We start from the raw sequence: 20,571 nt of genomic DNA, 5'->3' as shown, positions 1-20,571 counted from the left end.
TCTCCACGGCGTCTCCAGACTGTCACGTCTGTCACGTGCTCAGTGTGAACCTGCTTTCATCTGTGAAGAGCACAGGGCGCCAGTGGCGATTTTGCCAATCTTGGTGTTCTCTGGCAAATGAAAAACGTCCTGCACGGTGTTGGGCTGTAAGCACAGCCCCCACCTGTGGACGTCGGGCCCTCATACCACCCTCATGGAGTCTATTTCTGACCGTTTGAGCAGACACATGCACATTTGTGGCCTGCTGGAGGTCATTTTGCAGGGCTCTGGCAGTGCTCCTCCTTGCACAAAGGTGGAGGTAGCGGTCCTGCTGCTGGGTTGTTGCCCTCCTACGGCCTCCTCCACGTCTCCTGATGTACTGGCCTGTTTCCTGGTAGCGCCTCCATGCTCTGGACACTACGCTGACAGACACAGCAAACCTTCTTGCCACAGCTCGCATTGATGTCCCATCCTGGATGAGCTGCACTACCTGAGCCACTTGTGTGGGTTGTAGACTCCGTCTCATGCTACCACTAGAGTGAAAGCACCGCCAGCATTCAAAAGTGACCAAAACATCAGCCAGGAAGCATAGGAACTGAGAAGCGGTCTGGTCACCACCTGTAGAACCACTCCTTTATTGGGGGTGTCTTGCTAAATGCCTAATTTCCACCTGTTGTCTATTCCATTTGCACAACAGCATGTGAAATTTATTGTCAAACAGTTTGATTTCACAGAAGTGTGATTGACTTGGAGTTACATTGTGTTGTTTAAGTGTTCCCTTTATTTTTTTGAGCAGTGTATTTCATGAACATGTCTTGACAACATTCTATCCACTTACTAGATGTGGCTGGGGAGTGGTTATAGCTTATCTTTCACATGACCCATCAATTAAAACAAGTGTGTCTGGGTAATAATTATCCAATATTTATCCAATATTTTTCTGGACACTTTCTATTTCTTCGCTACTATGCAAATATGCAAGAACCCATTTCACTGTACCTGTTATGGCTCTCGTTTGTGGAATGACCGGACCAAGGTGCAGCGTGGTAGGCGTACATCGTCTTTTTATTGATGACACCAAAACAAAATAACAACGACAAAAAAAGAAAGCGAACAGTTCTGTCAGGCTCAGATACTAAACAGAAAACAAGATCCCACTAAGCCCAAAAGGAAAATGACAACTTATACATGATCCCCAATAAGAGACAACGATAGACAGCTGCCTCTGATTGGGAACCACACTCGGCCAGAAACAAAGAAATAGAAAACATAGACTTTCCCACCCGAGTCACACCCTGACCTAACCAAACATACCGAATAATAAGGATCTTTAAGGTCAGAGCATGACAGTACCCCCCCCCCCAAAAAAAGGTGCAGACTCCGGCCACAAACCTGAACCTATAGGGGAGGGTCTGGGTGGGCATCTACTCTCGGTGGAAGCTCCGATGCGGGACGCAGACCCCGCTCCGCTTGAGGCTCCCCCCACTTCAGTGGCACCTCTGCTGCAGGGATCCTCACCGGGACCTCCGGACCGTAGATCAGCAGCCTGGTGCGTGGAGCTGCCACAGGGCTTACCGGACTTGGGAGACACACTGGATGTCTGGTACGTGGAACCAGAACAGGTCTCACCGGACTGGGGAGATGCACTGGAGCAGGCACCGGACACACTGGGCCGTGGTGGTGCACTGGAGTTCTCGAGCGTAGAGCTGGCACAACCTGTCCTGGCTGGATGCTTACTTTCGCCCGGCAAATGCGGGGCGCTGGCACAGGACTCACTGGGCTGTGAAGGCGCACCGAGCTGTGAAAGCGCACCGGAGACACAGTGCGCAGAGCCGGTGCAGGATATCCTGGGCCGAAGAGACGCACCGGAGACCAGGAGCACTGACCGGCACAAACCGTCCTGGCTGAAAGCCCACTCTAGCACGGCAAATATGGGGAGATGGCACAGAGCGCACCGGGCGGTGAATGCGCACTGGAGACACAGTGCGCATCACCGCATGACACGGTGCCTGACCGGTCACACACTCCCCACAGTAAAGCAAGGGGAGCTGGCTCAGGTCTAAACCCTGACTCCGCCAATCTCCCCGTGTGCTCCCCCAAAAAAATATTTTGGAGCTGCCTTTCAGGCTTCCGTCATTGCCATGACTCCTGGTCTCGTCGCCGTTCCTCCCTCGTTGTTTCCGCCTGTTTCCACGGCTGGCTCTCATGCCCTGCCATTACCTCCTCCCATGTCCATGATGTCCTCCACTCCGGGGCACGCTGCTTGGTCCGTTGGTGGTGTCTTCTGTTACGGCTCTCATTTGAAGAAGGAGACCAAGGCGCAGCGTGGTTGGCGTACATCGTCTTTTTATTGATGACACCAAAACAAAATAACAACGACAAAAAACGAAAGCAAACAATTATGTCAGGCTCAGATACTAAACAGAAAACAAGATCCCACAAAACCCAAAACTTATATATGATCCCCAATCAGAGACAACGATAGACAGCTGCCTCTGATTGGGAACCACACTCGGCCAGAAACAAAGAAATAGAAAACATAGACTTTCCCACCCGAGTCACACCCTGACCTAACCAAACATAGAGAATAAGGATCTCTAAGGTCAGGGCGTGACAGTACCGTTTACACCTGTATCCTGTGCATGTGACAAATACACTTAGATGTTATTTTTACAGAGATGGTAATGTGAAGAACAACATGACCTGAACCAAAGTCAGATTAGGATATAGGCCAAGAAAAGTGTATTTTTGCCTGGAGTTTTTCCTTATTCTAGGCTACTACTTTCACCACGTTTAGTTTTGAAAACGTTGGTTGTTTACTACACTACATTATTCAGTCTGTTTACCACATGGCCTCACATGTGAACACTTAAAGAGATGGGTGGGGCTAAGGCTTAAGAGGGTGTGAACAATGCTGAATAGGTGTTGAAAGTTGAATTCTCAAGTAGTTTTACCAAAACATTCATGGGCCATTTTCTCAATCGTGGGGTTACAAATCTATCAACTTTCAAAGCAGAATTACTTTCCCATTGTTCTTCAACTGCAGATTGTGATATACCATTTTGTAGCTGAGTCTTTACTTTTATCCAATGTGAAAAACACCATTTAACATTTTGCAAAAAAACAAATCGAGGTTGTTGGTCACATATGCATGTCAGATAAAATAACAACAAAACAGCTAACTAGCTACATTTCCATGAATGTTTCATGTGTGTCAGATATTTTGTTTATTTATACAACAGATTGTGTTATCACTGTGCTTCATCTAATTGCAGAATCAAATGACCTAGATTGCATTTGCTCTGCCATTTCCTGGTTGCTAATGCTAATTGTTTTGCTAATTTGTGACAAAACATGCAATGTGTAGTGTAGAGAATCATGGTGCCATCTAAACTGCTGTGAAATATATTTTCAATAACAAAAAATATTGTATTTTTTAAGCTGTTTGAAGCTGGTGTACAACACCGAAAGTAAAACACGCAAAACAAAACTTAACGGGAAGCATAGAAATAGAGCACATGGAACATACATATTTTTTGTTGTGTTACCAAGTGGGATTAAAATGGATTTAATTGTCATTTTTTTTGTCAACGATCAACACAAAATATTCTGTCAAAGTGGAAGAAAAATTCTAACATTTAAAAAAAATATACGAAGAATAAACATATCTTGATTACATAACTATTCAACCCCCTGAGTCAATACATGTTAGAATCACCAGTGATTACAGCTGTCAGTCTTTCTCGGTAAGTCTCTAAGAGCAGTGCACCGGAATATTGCAACATTTGCCATTTATTATTTTCAAAATTGTTTAAGCTCTGTCAAATTGATTGTTTATAATTGCTAGACTACAATTTTCAGCTCTAGACTTAGATTTGCAAGCAGACTTAAATCAAAACAGTAACTTGGCCACTCATGAACATTTATTGCCCTCTTGGTAAGCAACTCCAGTGTACATTTCCCCTTGTGTTTTAGGTTATTGTCCTGCTGAAAGGTGAATTAATCTCCCAGTGTCTGGTGTAAAGCAGACTGAACCAGGTTTTCCTTTAGTATTTTGTCTGGGTTAGCTCCATTCTTTTTATTTTTTATCCTGAAAAACTCCCCAGTCCATAATGATTACAGGCATACCCATAACATGATGCAGCAACCACTATGCTAGTAAATATGGAGAGGGGTACTCTGGAATGTGTTGTATTAGATTTGCCCCAAACATAACTTTGTATTCAGGACAAAAAGTTAACTGATTTACCACATTATTTGCAGTATTACTTTGGTGCCTTGTTGCAAACAGCTGCATGTTTTGGAAGGGGTGTGAACACTTTCTGAATGCACTGTATCTGTAAGGTTCCTGGGCAACCAGTAAATTTGGCAGTTCGACCGACTAATCTGGTTTGGCGGAAGTCAGGTAGAACACTACCTGCCTGAATGCATAGTGCCAACTGTAACGTTTGGTAGAGGAGGAATAATGGTCTTGAGCTGTTTTTCATGGTTTGGCCTTAGTTCCAGTGAAGGAAAATCAATGCTACAGCATACAATGACATTCTGTGCTTCCAACTTTGTGGCAACAGTTTTGGGAAGGCCCTTTCTGGTTTCCGCATGGCAATGACCCCGTGCAAAAAGCGATGTCCATACAGAAATGGTTTGTCGAGTTCGGTGTGGAAGTATTTGACTGGCCTGCACAGAGCTCTGAACTCAACCCCATCGAACACCTTTGAGAAGAATTGTAAAGGTGACTGTGAGCCAGGCCTAATCACCCAACATCAGTGCCTGATCTCACTAAAGCTCTTGTGGCTGAATGGAAGCAAGTCCCTCCCACAATGTTCCAACATCTAGTGAAAAGCCTTCTCAGAAGAGTGGAGGCTTTTATGACAGCAAAGGGGGGGACCACCTCCATATTAATGCCAATGATTTTGGAATGAGATGTTTGACGAACAGGTGTCCACATACTTTTGGTCATGTAGTGTATATGTAAATTATCGACCTGCTATCTTTGACTTACAGTGCCTTGCGAAAGTATTCGGCCCCCTTGAACTTTGCGACCTTTTGCCACATTTCAGGCTTCAAACATAAAGATATAAAACTGTATTTTTTTGTGAAGAATCAACAACAAGTGGGACACAATCATGAAGTGGAACGACATTTATTGGATATTTCAAACTTTTTTAACAAATCAAAAACTGAAAAATTGGGCGTGCAAAATTATTCAGCCCCTTTACTTTCAGTGCAGCAAACTCTCTCCAGAAGTTCAGTGAGGATCTCTGAATGATCCAATGTTGACCTAAATGACTAATGATGATAAATACAATCCACCTGTGTGTAATCAAGTCTCCGTATAAATGCACCTGCACTGTGATAGTCTCAGAGGTCCGTTAAAAGCGCAGAGAGCATCATGAAGAACAAGGAACACACCAGGCAGGTCCGAGATACTATAAAAAGTGTTGTTTAAAGTTTGCCACAAGCCACCTGGGAGACACACCAAACATGTGGAAGAAGGTGCTCTGGTCAGATGAAACCAAAATTGAACTTTTTGGCAACAATGCAAAACGTTATGTTTGGCGTAAAAGCAACACAGCTGAACACACCATCCCCACTGTCAAACATGGTGGTGGCAGCATCATGGTTTGGGCCTGCTTTTCTTCAGCAGGGACAGGGAAGATGGTTAAAATTGATGGGAAGATGAATGGAGCCAAATACAGGACCATTCTGGAAGAAAACCTGATGGAGTCTGCAAAAGACCTGAGACTTGGACGGAGATTTGTCTTCCAACAAGACAATGATGCAAAACATAAAGCAAAATCTACAATGGAATGGTTCAAAAATAAACATATCCAGGTGTTAGAATGGCCAAGTCAAAGTCCAGACCTGAATCCAATCGAGAATCTGTGGAAAGAACTGAAAACTACTGTTCACAAATGCTCTCCATTCAACCTCACTGAGCTCGAGCTGTTTTGCAAGGAGGAATGGGAAAAAATGTCAGTCTCTCGATGTGCAAAACTGATAGAGACATACCCCAAGCGACTTACAGCTGTAATCGCAGCAAAAGGTGGCGCTACAAAGTATTAACTTAAGGGGGCTGAATAATTTTGCACGCCCAATTTTTCAGTTTTTGATTTGTTAAAAAAGTTTGAAATATCCAATAAATGATGTTCCACTTCATGATTGTGTCCCACTTGTTGTTGATTCTTCACAAAAAAATACAGTTTTATATCTTTATGTTTGAAGCCTGAAATGTGGCAAAAGGTCGCAAAGTTCAAGGGGGCCGAATACTTTCGCAATGCACTGTATCTCAGTCCTCAGCAAAATGAAATTTTGGCAGAACAGTGTGTTTTTCGATCAATGTTTTGATGCTTCTGAGGAGCACCATCTGGTGTTGTGTTGACACCTGTAGTCTGTCTGAAAAGTACAGAAGAATTTGACAAATAAATAACCATTCAAGACTTGAATTTATTGCTGTTGCATGCATTTATTGAGTGTAAAAACCGGTCTGAGCGCATTCCATTCTGTTGATCATGTAATTTCACTACACTCAGAAAAACAGAGTTGAAAAGGAACAATGCCAGGGCTGCTGAAGTTGTGGACCTACTTTACCTTAAAAATGATCTGATGTCCTTTCCTCAGTCTGGTCCTCTCCACCCTCCATGTCACATGTCAATCCTTGGTTCTCTTCACCCACTGATGTACCTCCTCCACAGATGGATATTCTGAGAATTGCCTCAGTCTTGGTGGTCTTCAGTTTAATGTATGTTCTCATAAGAGCAAAACTTGTAGTCAAAACCATTAGCCAAGCAGCCCTATGGTAGAAGTCTATAAGGGTTTGTGAGGAGTTTGTTGAATTTTGACATATTACATACATTGTGTTTTTTTATCCTAGGAAGGGTGGACAACATTCGCACTTGGGTTACTTCATCACAAACTTACAGTGCATATGGTTATGGACCTACATCTGTAGGTTATAGGCTACAATAAAGGATAATTTGGACAATGTAGCCTACCTTCAAGTGAGGATAGTTACATATGTATGATGGGTTCACAGACTTGAACTGTTCCTTGTTGGGAATGCAAGGTGTCAAGTGTTGATTCCCTTTCCAGCAACTTTTACTGAAATAGTAGAGCATTACCCACTTCCATATAATGACAAAATAATAATATATCATCTTTTAGGAATGCCCCCACATTTCTGATGAACATTAAGTGGAAAGGAGGAGGGGCATAGGAAATGACTTGTCTGTTTGTCTGATGGACGTTGAATGAAGAGAATATGGATAGATGAAGAGAGCAGGAACAAGAGGGAGAGAAAGGGAGAGAGACAGACAGGGAGATGGGGCTTAAGAGAGATTATGAGATGTGAATAAAGAAGCGACAGACAAGTAATTTCCTATGCCCCTCCTTCTTTTCTCTTAATGTTATCCTTACATCTATCCATACTCTCTTTATTAATCTATCTGTACTCTCTTCATTCATCTATCCATACTCTCTTCATTCATCCATCCGTACTCTCTTCATTCATCTATCCATACTCTCTTCATTCATCCATCCGTACTCTCTTCATTCATCTATCCGCACTCTTTTCATTCATCTATCCGTACTCTCTTCATTCATCTATCCGTACTCTCTTCATTCATCTATCCATACTCTCTTCATTCATCTATCCATACTCTCTTCATTCATCTATCCATACTCTCTTCATTCATCTATCCGTACTCTCTTCATTCATCTATCCGTACTCTCTTCATTCATCTATCCATACTCTCTTCATTATTCTATGCATACTCTCTTCATTCATCTATCCATACTCTCTTCATTCATATAACCATCCAAGACACAAATGTAACTCTTTATCATGCTTTTTTACTAAGAACTTTAGCTACCTAGTTGGCTAATGTTAGGTCTTAGCTTATGATCACAAACGTCAATCATTCATCATGATCGATAAATGACTGATAATCTGAAAATCCCAAATAGCCTACTTCATTGACTTTGTATACAACACCATTTTTAAATAATTATCAATTGTGTTTACCTTGTCATGTTGATTTTCCTTTTTCATTTGTTCAATAACTAGCAACAAGAGAAGAGATTTCAAGGAGCTCTGTGAAGAAGTCTCATTTAAGTCAGGTTCTCTCACCAGCTCATTTCAAACGAAGCATGGAAACTGTGCATCTCCCGCGGTTCGTGGCATGAGTGAACTCCGAACTCTCTGTTCCCGGGATTCCCTCTCTAAAGTTCTTCCTATATAGTGCGCATTAACTTTGTCACAGGGAATGTCCAAACTCAATCAGTGCGGCGTTGAATGTTGCTACGTTACTCATGGACGTGGTTTTGCACCAAGTTTGCTGTGGACAAAAAGGACACCCATCACCATCTAAGTGTAATTATAGGAGACATTCACAGATGTTAGAGAGGTGAGATCTCAGTAGATCAGGACACACTTCACCAGCCTTTGGCCCAATCCCAAATTGACCTTTGCTGTTGTGGAGATCTGAAAGGATCTGATCGGCATCTTTGATGATGACATGTTCTAGGGGTGAACCTCAGAGCCACCCTAGAGTCCCCTAGATAGACCTTTGTAGTGTTTGCTTCCATTTGCCTCCATCTTTGAAAAGAGGAAGATATATTTAGATACATTTGCATCTTTACTGAAATGCATGGCATGCCTGACAATATTCCACAAATGCATGGCTATGATATCTAGTAGCCAAAGTGGTTTCTAATTCGGCTTCTTAAGTTACATTTCACGCATTGATCAATGGAGAAACATTTTTTGGCCCACCAAACCAAAATTTGGGAAGTGATAGAATTTAAATTGTGATGGGGAGTAATTGATTGCACCTAATTGCAACATTCTGTGATAAAGAGCACATGTTCAACTTCATAATCACAGAGGGAAGTACAGATAAAATGTGTATTTATTACACTACATGACTTATTATGTATCATGTTTGTAGTCATTTTTGTAGTCATTTAAATGCATGTTCATACTTCTGGTATGTGTCAAGTAAAATAAAAATGCATTTGGGCAAAATGTGTCATAGCTGCGGCAGCCTATTAGAAGACCTGTAGGGATGACTTTGTCTTGTCTTAGGACTTTTAGGCCACCCATGAGATGGATAGTCATGCCAGTTAATGTGTTATGTTGAGTTCTGTGATTAAAGGTTAAGCTTGTTCTTGTTCTGCAGTCTTAATGATAATGACATACAGTGTCTTCAGAAAGTATTCGTACCCCTTGACTTATTTCACATTTTGTTGTGTTACAGCCTGAATTAAAAATGGACTAAATAGATTTTTTTTCAATCATCTATACACATTGCCCCATAATTACAAAGCAAAAACATATATTTTTTAAATGTTTCCAAATGTTTCTAAAATAAAATACAGAAATATCTCATTTACATAAGTATTCACACCCGAGTCAATACGTGTTAGAATTACCTTTGGCAGTGATTACAGCTGGGAGTCTTTCCGGGTAAGACATTAAGAGCTTTGCACACCTGGATTGTACAATATTTGCACATTCTTCAAGCTCTGTCATCTTGGTTGTTGATCATTGCTAGACAGCCATTTTCAATTCTTGCCATAGATTTTCGAGCCAATTTAAGTAAAAACTGTAACTAGGCCACTTATGAACATTCAGTGTCGTCTTGGTAAGCAACTCCAGTGTATATTTGCCCTTGTGTTTTAGGTTATTGTCCTGCTGAAAGGTGCATTTTTCTCCCAGTGTCTGAAAGCAGACTGAACCAGATTGTCCTCTAGGATTTTGCCTGTGCTTAGCTCTATTGCGTTTTTTTTATGAAGAGAAAACTCTCTAGTCATTGCCGATGACAAGCATACCCATAACATGATGCAGTCACCACCATGCTTGAAAATATTAAGAGTGGTACTAGGTGATATGTTTGGGGCAAATCCAACATAACATAACACTTTCTATTCAGGACATATAGTTAATTGCATGCCACATTATTTAAAATGTTACTTTAGTGCTTCATTGCAAACAGGATGCATGTTTTGGAATATTTTATTCAATTCTTTGGATTAACTGCAATGTTGTTGATCCATCCTCAGTACTCTCCCATCACAGCCATTAAACTTTGTAACCCTTTTAAAGTCACCAATGGCCTCTTTGTGAAATCCCAGAGTTGTTTCCTTCCTCTGGCAACCGAGTTATGAAGGATGCCTGAATCTTTGTAGTGACTGGGTGTATCGATACACCTTACAAAGTGTAAATAATAACTTCATCATTTTCAAAGGGATATTCATTGTCTGATTTTTTATTTTTAGCCATTTACACGACATGGCCAAAAGTATGTGGACATGTGCTCGTTGAACATCTTATTCAAAACTCATGGGCATTACTATGGAGTTGTGCCCCTCTTTCACTCTTATGGGAAGGCTTTCCACTAGATGTTGGAACATTTCTGCGGGAACTTACTAATGTTTCTGTGGCTGAATGGCAGCGAGGTCAGGCACTGATTTTGGGTAATTAGGCATAGCTCGCAATCGGCGTTCCAATTCATCCCAAAGGAGTTCAATGGGGTTGAAGTCAGGGCTCTGTGCAGACCAGTCAAGTACTTCCACACCGATCTCGACAAACCATTTCTGTGTGGACCTCGCTTTGTGCACAGGGGCATTGTCATGCTGAAACAGGAAAGGGCCTTTCACCAAATTGTTTCCACAAAGTTGGAAGCACAGAATTCGCTAGAATGTCATTGTATGCTGTAGCGTTAAGATTTCCCTTCACTGGAACTAAGGGGCCTAGCCTGAAAAACAGCCCCAGACCATTATTCCTCCTCCACCAAACTTTACAGTTGGCACTATGCATTCGGGCAGGTAGCGTTCTCCAGGCATCCGCCAAACCCAGATTCGTCCGTTGGACTACCAGATGGTGAAGTGTAATTCATCACTCCAGAGAATGCGTTTCCACTGCTCCAGAGTTCCTCTGTCCAGAGTCTGTTCTTTTGCCCATCATAATCTTTTATTTTTATTGGCCAGTCTGAGATATGGCATTTTCTTTGCAACTCTACCTAGAAGGCCAGCATCCCGGAGTTGCATCTTCACTGTTGACGTTGAGACTGGTGTTTTGCTGGTACTACTTCATTTTTGGTAAAAACTCAACTCATCGTGTTAGGAGGACAAAGAATGCTGATTTGCATCCAAAGAACAGCATACCTACTGTGAAGCATGGGGGTGGAAACATCGTGCTTTGGGGCTGTTTTTCTGCAAGGGGACCAGGACGACTGATCCGTGTAAAGGAAAGAATGGGGCCATGTATTGTGAGATTTTGAGTGAAAACCTCCTTCCATCAGCAAGGGCATTGAAGATGAAACGTGGCTGGGTCTTTCAGCATGACAATGATCCCAAACACAACGCCCGGGCAACAAAGGAGTGGCTTCGTAAGAAGCATTTCAAGGTCCTGGAGTGGCCTAGCCAGTCTCCAGATCTCAACCATATAGAAAATCTTTGGAGGGAGTTGAAAGTCCGTGTTGCCCAGTAACAGCCCCAAAACATCACTGCTCTAGAGGAGATCTGCATGGAGGAATGGGCCAAAATACCAGCAACAGTGTGTGAAAATCTTGTGAAGACTTACAGAAAACGTTTGACCTCTGTCATTGCCAACAAAGGGTATATAACAAAGTATTGAGATAAACTTAAACCAAATACTTATTTTCCACCATAATTTGCAAATAAATTCATTAAAAATCCTACAATGTGATTTTCTGGATTTTTTTCTCATTTTGTCAGTCGTAGTTGAAGTGTACCTATGATGAAAATTACAGGCCTCTCTCATATTTTTAAGTGGGAGAACTTGCACAATTGGTGGCTGACTAAATAATTTTTTGCCCCACTGTATATATATATATATAAAATATATAGAGTTTTTTCATCTGCTTCAACCAGCATCAAAGTAACTCCTCATAAACACATATTCAAGGGGCTGCTGCTGCAATCTCTCAGGTTTCCCATCTCCCCTCAAAACATTAACACTGAGAAGACAGGACAGGGTAAAATGAGTTAATTTAAGATGGGTGATTGAGTTCAGTTGGTGATGGGTGATTGAGTTCGGTTTACCCACCTATTATTCTAGATGCATGTTTGTTGAGTTAGGGTTTACCCATCTGTTTACCCAAGGTGCTCACTGTTTACCAATCTATTGAGAGCTATGACCAAAGAGAGGGGAAGGTAAATTAATGATGAGTTTTCTAATCCAATCAGATGTGTGTGGGGATTGAACCTCCAACCTCAGCAGTTTATCCCTGTCCGTCTGTCTTGGGCGGTTGATTTATACACTGTAGATCAAGAAATCTGGATCTGCTAGAATAGCCATAAGTCTGTCTCAGCACTCTGCTCATTAAAACCTGTGATATCCAGGAGAAATATAGCTGAAAAAGCTCTTGCTCTATTGCTATGCTCTTTTGCTCTTTGGGCTGTGTCCGAAATAGCATCCTATTCCCTGTACTTTTAACCAGAGCCCTACGATCTGTCAGAATCGTAAGGTTATTTGGTGGCTGTGGAGCTGGTTCTTAAAAGTCAAAATTTTACAGCAATTGAAGTCCTGCTTTGGGTGTAGCTCGCTCGTCCAACAGTGGGTCAGTGGTCACAGAGGGGAAGAGGCGAAGCGAGAGGCGAAGCGATGGGGATGGATGGACAATGCTCAAACGATTGGAAATAATTGATTGGTTTTAACTCTTCTTCTATCTATGTTTAAGTCATCTGCTACTTTTCAAATAATGACAAAATGAGAAGTGAAACCTGTTATTGAAGAGCGCTTAGCTGTAGATGTATTGTCACATTGCAAGGCCCTCTGCATAGGAGTGCCCTGAAATAAATGAGGTAGGGTTGATCAAAGTGTGTAAGATGACATTAGATCCCAAACAAGGTCCCGAATCACATCCTTGTGGTACTCCACACCCGATTTTCAATGAGTCTGACAGTAGATGCAACAATAAACTCACTCAGAGCCTGAATATCAACAGAAACTATTCAATTACCTACAGGCTTGATTTGTAAATCTCTCACACAGCGGTCGATGCTTAAATGTCAACGATTGGAGAGTAAAAGGGATTTAGAAGCCCTACTTGAAAGGGTTTATTTTGAGTGGATGTAGATGAAACCTATTGCCTGGTGGTAGAAGTCTTTCATTCTCTATTTCCTCTCTTTCACTCGGACCCTCAATGGCCTGGCCTTTCTAGTCTCCCACGAGGCAAGGATCTATACTATACCGCCACCCTTTAGTTGTTGCTGTGTGTGTGTGTGTGTGTGTGTGCGCAAGTTTGCCGATCTCCCCCTCACCCCACGTAACATACACCCGATACCGCCGCCTTGTTGAGTCTCTCTCCCTGATCCTATTGGTGCTCCACTTTCCCCCTGTGCAAGGTTACCATGGAGATCTGAAAATAATGCAGACCCTCTCTACTGTTGCCTTCTCTCCACCAGCTACTCTAGCAGATAATAATTAGGTGGGTGCTTACATGTGTCCTATTTCATGTGTGTATTATACATGTGTTTTTTTGCATATCCCACTCTCCCCTGAGACATCCTAACAGCTAAGGATCAGTCATTATTGACAGCAACCTTGGAGAAATTAGGGTCAAGTGCCTTGCTCAAGGGAACATCAGCCAAGTTCTCACCCAGTCAGCCCGGGGATTCATATCAGCAACTTTTCGGTTACTGGCCCAATGCTCTTAACCGCTAGGCTACCTGCCAACCACAATAGCACTAAGCACAGGGCATTGGAGAGGCTTTTTTGCGACCAGCTTGGCAGGATAGATAGACTTTGACCCCTTTTGTTTCAGTACACACTTCTAAGTATGGCTGCTATTGATATATGGGAGGGGGGGTTAGGTAGTGATAGACTTGCCTGATAGAGAGAGATCTATTGTCTGTCTGTCCAAGAAGCAAATAGAGCCGATGATATTGGATTGTTTGTAAACAAGTAGGCTGTAAAATTGGTTTAAATCACCTCTGTTGCTCTCCGAAAGATGGATTTTGTTTCCACATACTATAGATGTGTGCCTCTATATCCTCTGTACGACTGTGGAGGTTTATTGATTCCCTGGGTGTTTACTGTGAAGAGTCTCACAGTGCAAACCCTGTGATAACAGTGTATAATTTTGGAGCATCTCTCTTCCTCGGTAGTTACCTACTCAGGCTGTGATTGCATTGTGTAGTGTGTAGATATAAAATAGCATATGCTATATGGGGGCTGGTGTGAGTGTGTTCTTGTTTTTGTTCCATGGGTGGTTGGTGAGCTGCAAGTGTCAGTTTTGGTGTCTTGTTGATTCTGTAGGATACTGCTGGCAATATGGTGTGGAAGGATAGAAGGATGATGATGGTGACGGTGATGGCTTAGGCTCTGGTTCCAGAATACTCTCGTGACATTATGATTCTCCATTCTATCCCAGCGTCTGTAAGAGGTAGAATACACACAGCCTGGAATTGTACATCTAATGGAGGAGAATGTCTCCACAGACAGCTAACGCTTCTATCTATAGATATTTGATTTTACAGTTGTCAAAGCCACTGTCAATCACTTTGAAATCCACTCCAACTTATTGTCATTCTATCAGAATAGCTCCTCTGACTATTTTTGCATTAAGTTCAAGCAGGCTAGTAGCTACTAGCAGTAATGTAGTTGGCTCTCCATTGCGCTGCCATATAATTATTTTCAGCTGGGACTAACTTAGACACTTGTGGCAAAGAAAGCAAACTGAAAAGAACAGAAGAGCGAAGTAGGAAAAGTTAAAAGCATTTAGGCTCATTAGCCACACTAAGTTAAATATCCATTTTGACAGTCAGTTATTGCTAGCAACGTATGCTAGTTTACCTATGTATAATGCATGAGATGCTAATCAAGGTTAGCATCAGATAGATCCAGTATGGAGAGAGAGAGAGAGAGAGAGAGAGAGAGAGAGAGAGAGAGAGAGAGAGAGAGAGAGAGAGAGAGAGAGAGAGAGAGAGAGAGAGAGAGAGAGACTGTGTTACACACAAATAAAGGACAAATTAACTGACCCATATGGTTCAAGGGGGATACCTTTCCCCTTATCAGCTCTGGGTTTCAATCCAGCAACCTTTTGGTTACTGACCCAACGCTCCTACCCTCCAAGCTACCTTGGCGGCAGGCATTACAATTTTACTTGACTGGTATAACACGCACGCACACACGCATGCGTGCGCACAGACACAGACACAGACAGGATTGGAACTATTAGAGGAGGCAGCTGCTGCATTTTGTATTCTCTGTCCCCTTTTATTTCTCCCTCCAGCTGAGTATCAGCGTAATGTTCCCATGGGTAAAACACTGGCGCAGTCTCTGTGATTGGCTCGCCAAATCTCACCATTTGAAATGTCTTGTAGAGCCTTATTTTATACACTTAACTAAATTACAAATGCAACATGCAATCATTTCTAACATTTCACTGAGTTACAGTTCATATAAGGAAATCAGTCCATTGAAATAAATTCATTAGGCCCTAATCTATGGATTTCATATGACTGGGAATGCAGATATGCATCTGTTGGTCACAGATAAAGTACCTTAGGGGGAAAAAAGTAGGGGCGTGGATCGATAAACCAGTCAGTATCTGGTGTGACCACCATTTGCCTCATGTAGCACGACACATTTCTTTCACATAGAGTTGATTGTGGCCTGTGGAATGTTGTCCATACCATAATAACCATAATGCCTGCCCATACCATAACCCCACCGCCACCATGGGGCACTCTTTTAAAAACGTTGACATCAGCAAACCGCTCACCCACATAGTGCCATAAATGCTGTCTGCCATCTGCTCGGTACAGTTGAAACCGGGATTAATCCATGAAGAGCACACTTCTCCAGCGTGCCAGTGGTCATTAAAGGTGAGCATTTTCCCACTGAAGTCAGTTACGACGCCAAACTACAGTCAGGTTAGGTCCCTGGTGAGGACAACGAGCATGCATATGAGCTTCCCTGAGACAGTTTGACAGTTTTTGCAGAAATTATTCAGTTGAGCAATCTCACAGTTTCATCAGCTGTCCGGGTGGCTGGTCTCAGACGATCCCTCATTTGAAGAAGCCGGATGTCGAGGTCCCGGGCTGGCGTGATTACACGTGGTCAGCAGTTGTGAGGCCAGTTGGATGAACTGCCAAATGATCTAAAACGATGTTGGTGGCGGCCTATGGTAGAGAAATTAACATTCAATTATCTGGCAACAGCTCTGGTGGACAGTCCTGCAAGTCAGCATGCCAATTGCACGCTCCTTTTATTGTCCCCAGCACAAGGTGCACCTGTGTAATGATCATGCTGTTTAATCAGCTTCTTGATTTGCCATATCTGTCAGGTGCATGGGTTATCTTGGCAAAGGAGAAATGCTCACTAACAGGGATTTTTGTGTATATGGAACATTTCTGGTATCTTTTATTTCAGCTCATGAAACATGGGACCAACGCTTTACATGTTACGTTTATATTTTTGTTGAGTGTACATGTTCTTAATACCCGGGTCCTACAGGTTTTCAGCACAGAGAAACTGACTGTCATTATTGTGGTTCAGCACATGTTCTTCATGCCTGTTCTGTAGACAGTTTCTCTGTAATTTAGTAAAAATAGAGAAACTGTAACCATTAGGGTTCTGCACGTGATCTATGACCCCTGACCTGTGTCTGTCTTTTTGCCCACAGCTAAATGAAAACAGGAGAGGAGGAGAAACAGAGAAGTCATCTGCTTCATCTGAACAAAGACGCAGAAACAGAAACTCATGGTATGTTGGTGTCACTTCCATCCAAATCTCAACTCATGATCTCTCAGCATATAGCTTCATCACCGAGTTTGCCCGACTAATACTTTTCTCTCAAAAACACTTCCATTTCTCAATTGCCCATTTCTCAAAGCCTCCTCTCCCTCTGTGTTTTTCTCACATCAGTTATTTCCCTGTGCATGTCTATCTTAGCCCAGAGAATTGTGGAGGTGTTTAGGCCCAAACTGTTATCCTCTTCCTCCAGCCCCAGTTTAATCAAGCACACTGAGGTGTGTGTGTGTGTGTGTGTGTGTGTGTGTGTGTGTGTGTGTGTGTGTGTGTGTGTGTGTGTGTGTACGCGCGTGCATCAACAGGAGGCATGGAGATTTGACCAAGGATCTTATACACACCACCAGTTGGCTTGGAGAAGGATGGCTGGGTCTTATAGGCTTGGAGAAGGATGGCTGGGTCTTATAGGCTTGGAGAAGGATGGCTGGGTTTTATAGGCTTGGTTGGAGAAGGATTCTGGTGAATGATGAGTCTCAAGCTTTCTACAGAGATTACCAACAGTCTGCATTCCATTGCAACATACTGTACATCCGTGCCTTGATATGAACCAAGGGAATGGCAAGGGGATAGATGGGTCTTACGCACACCACCAGAGCTTAGAGAAGGAAGGCTGGGTCTCACTATGTTGTAACTTTAATGTGTTACAGAGTTCATGTTTAAGTTTATTAATTGAGCTGTATCTAAAGATATTTCTTTACAGTTATTTGCATATGTAATTGTATTGGGTTGTGTTGAATTACGCTTTTTGACTGCAAGTTCCAGAATGCCTTGCGAGAGGAATGAGAGAGATAACGCGCCAATTATGTGCAGGTGCAGTTGATTGTGGCTGACTTTCCGACAGCATCTTACCTGTATTGCTCTGTACCAAAACAAAGTTGTTAAATATAACATGAACAAGTATTATTACTAAGAAGAAGCTTTCGTATCAAACCCGACGTCCGAGTCATTACTTTGAAGTTAGTTCATCTAAAACACTAAGACACCACCAGTGGGCTTTGACCCCTCAGCCTGTCACAGCGGTGCAGTGAGTTAGGGTTAGACCCTTTGTTAACATAGAGATCTAAAGCATTAGCATTCAAAGCACGCCTCGGCAGCAGACATGCATAGATCGAGAGGTTAAAGTGGACTTCAGACAAAGCCACAACATAGCCTGCAGACAGACATGGAAACCTTTCACAATACAGCTTTCCCTTTATTAAAGCTAGTAAACAAGCGTGTGTGTAAGCGCGTGTGTATGTGCTTGCACGTGTGTGTTTGTTTTTTCCTGATAACTTTTATGGATGAAATGGATGTATTTCCATTTCCAGATGGTAGCCTAGAGCAGTGGCTCCCAACTCTCAGGTGTGCCATAACTTTTCCTAATTAGATTTTTTTTTGTTGAACACTGACTTATAAACGTGACCTGTGGAATGCACTATGCACATGGAATTTTACTTGTGTTATTTAACAAGTGGTGTATTTACATGTGTGTAGCAGATGGCTATCTTTCTTTTTCTTTTGAGACACAAACACGCGCCCACACACAGACCCCCACCCTCCCCCACCACACACACTTTCTCCAGGCTTTGGTTTTGACTCCCTCAAAGGTACAACCTGTAACACAACTAGGCCCTGCTGTGGTTGTTTTGACCTTTTCTCTTTCCATGCACTCATTCTGATTCCTCTGTATTGTAGCCTATCTTGAATATTAATGTGTCCCTTCAAAAAAAGCTTCACGGTGAGAGGCTTAGCTAACAAACCAACAAAGTAAACAGTAACAGGTTTGGCCTGTGGTTCTGGTCCTCTATCTAACTAACATATGGCCTGGTAATAGGGATCAAAGCCGTGTGAGTGATCATTCATTAGACAAATGGCCATCCAAGCTGTTCCTAACGCTAAAGTTCTCCCACAGCTCTTATGTGCTGTTTTTTGTTGGTGTAGGGTGAATTTACCCCTAGACGCTGATCTTGGGTCAGTTTAGCATTTTCCTCACTAATGGTTAAGGTTAGGATTGGGGCAAGGGAAGCTGATCCTAGATCTGTATCTAGGGGAAACTTCACCCTGGAGTTCTTTGTTTGTAGTAACAGGAACTACCCCCTGGGCACAGACGTCAATTCAAAGTCTATTCCACGTTGGTTCAACATAATTTAATTAAATGGCTTGGAATCAACGTTGATTCAAACATATGTGTGCCCAGTGGGTAGTGTTAAGTGGAGATGCCAAACACTAGTCTGCAAAGACAAAACACACTCTCACCCCCTCCCCACAGCGCACAACACCTCAGCCCATGCTCAGTCATTTATGCAGAGCTCGTAGTCTTGGAAAGTTTTCTAAATGTTGTCGAAAATCCCAGGGGGATATCACGATAAAAAACGATCACAGAGTCCCACGTTACATTTTCACCCCTTTTTCATGTTCACTTTGTATTTGTTTTTTTTATGGATTATAAAACAGACATAGAGGGGCAGTTTCCCAGACAGATTAAGCCTAGTCTTGGACTAAAAAGTATGCACAGTTCATCAACAACACTGTAGATTCTTACCCCTAAAAACCTGTTTACATGTTTTCCCACTCTGGGCTGACTACTCAGCCAGGAGTCTTATGCTATTTAGAACAAGATCTGTCTCAGTTCCTCTATTGCACTCTATGTATAACCCTGCCAGAAGTGTGTGTGCGTGCCTGCGTACGTGTGTGTGTGTGTGCATACTAGCGTTTACTGCTCTTGGGCAGAGGGGGTTGTCCGTCCCTATAAGGACCTGTTTCTGCCGCTGTTTACTTCCATCTTCGTTGTTTCCACATCATTTCAACAACAAAATCTATCTGATGACGTTGAATTAATGTGGAAAAACGGATTGGATTTCCAAAAAGTCATCAACGTAAGGGAATGTAGTATTTTCACCTAACTTTTCACCTAAATCTCAACCAAATATAAATCAAAACTAGACGTTGAAATGATGTCTGTGCCCAGTGGGTTTTGTAATGGTCAAGGTTGGAGATGAGAAGCAAGTACAGGGAGTGAACATTTAATTAGCACGGACATGGAACAGGACAGGATAGCGTCTCGACATAAACACATAACGACATTAATGCAGACACAGGGAACAACCAGGGGAGCAGACAATTAGACCCGCCAATCAACAAAGGGAAGGAGTCCAGGTGAGTCCAATGAGCGCTTCTGCGCATAATGATAGTGACAGGTGTGCGTAATGAAGGGCAGCCTGGCGCCCTCGAGCAACAGAGAGGGTGAGTGTGAGCATGCGTGACAGGTTTACTGGACTATCTTGGTTGCTATCACAATAGTATCTAGATTTTGGAAGTAGCAGAAGACTGTTTTGTGATAGTAGATGCTGTGGGTTACTCTGAGAAGGTTCCAATGTAATGATGCGTGTTCTTCGATTTGGACAATATTCAAAGGAGTTTGTAATGCAATGAACAATGTGTGTGCTTTGATAATCATTGATTCTATCAACACATGCCTAGGCAGACAATCCATTCCATACGTCCATTCACAGAGCATTCCGGTTCAAATGGTCTGAACCCAACAGGAATGCAGTCAGTCTAATAATATAACCCATTGTCATCAACTCATTATCATTTCACACATGATTTACATTGACTTAGAGCTTCATTCTCATGGAAAGCCCCAGTGTGTGCGTGTATTTATGCATGTGTGTGTCTACAGCCCCCTTGGGAACACCCTGGTTGCGCCCTAACAGGCCTCTGTGTTGAAGAGTTTGTGATCCCTGCGGGAATTAAACCCACAACCTAGTCGTGTGTTGCTAGAGACATCCTGTTACCAATTGAGCCACACAGCAGACCACAAATGTGTTTGTGTT

General features: G+C 42.6%; 1 protein-coding gene across 5 annotated transcripts in view; it reads left to right on the top strand.

The window, feature by feature from the left end:
• Positions 1-20,571, top strand: part of tspan18b (tetraspanin 18b) — a 122,857-nt gene that overhangs the window by 66,310 nt on the left and 35,976 nt on the right. For all 5 annotated transcript variants that reach the window (XM_036980587.1, XM_021605552.2, XM_021605543.2 and 2 more), the window contains one exon: positions 16,632-16,711. In XM_036980587.1, the coding sequence (XP_036836482.1) occupies positions 16,709-16,711 (3 nt within the window). In that variant the 5' untranslated portion in view covers positions 16,632-16,708. The remainder of the gene's footprint in view (positions 1-16,631; positions 16,712-20,571) is intronic.

Source organism: Oncorhynchus mykiss, chromosome 1, assembly GCF_013265735.2.
Source record: "Oncorhynchus mykiss isolate Arlee chromosome 1, USDA_OmykA_1.1, whole genome shotgun sequence".
NCBI classification, from domain to species: Eukaryota; Metazoa; Chordata; class Actinopteri; order Salmoniformes; family Salmonidae; genus Oncorhynchus; species Oncorhynchus mykiss.
The sequence above is the reverse complement of the archived record's forward strand: the minus strand, read 5'-3'. Positions and strand labels throughout refer to the sequence as shown.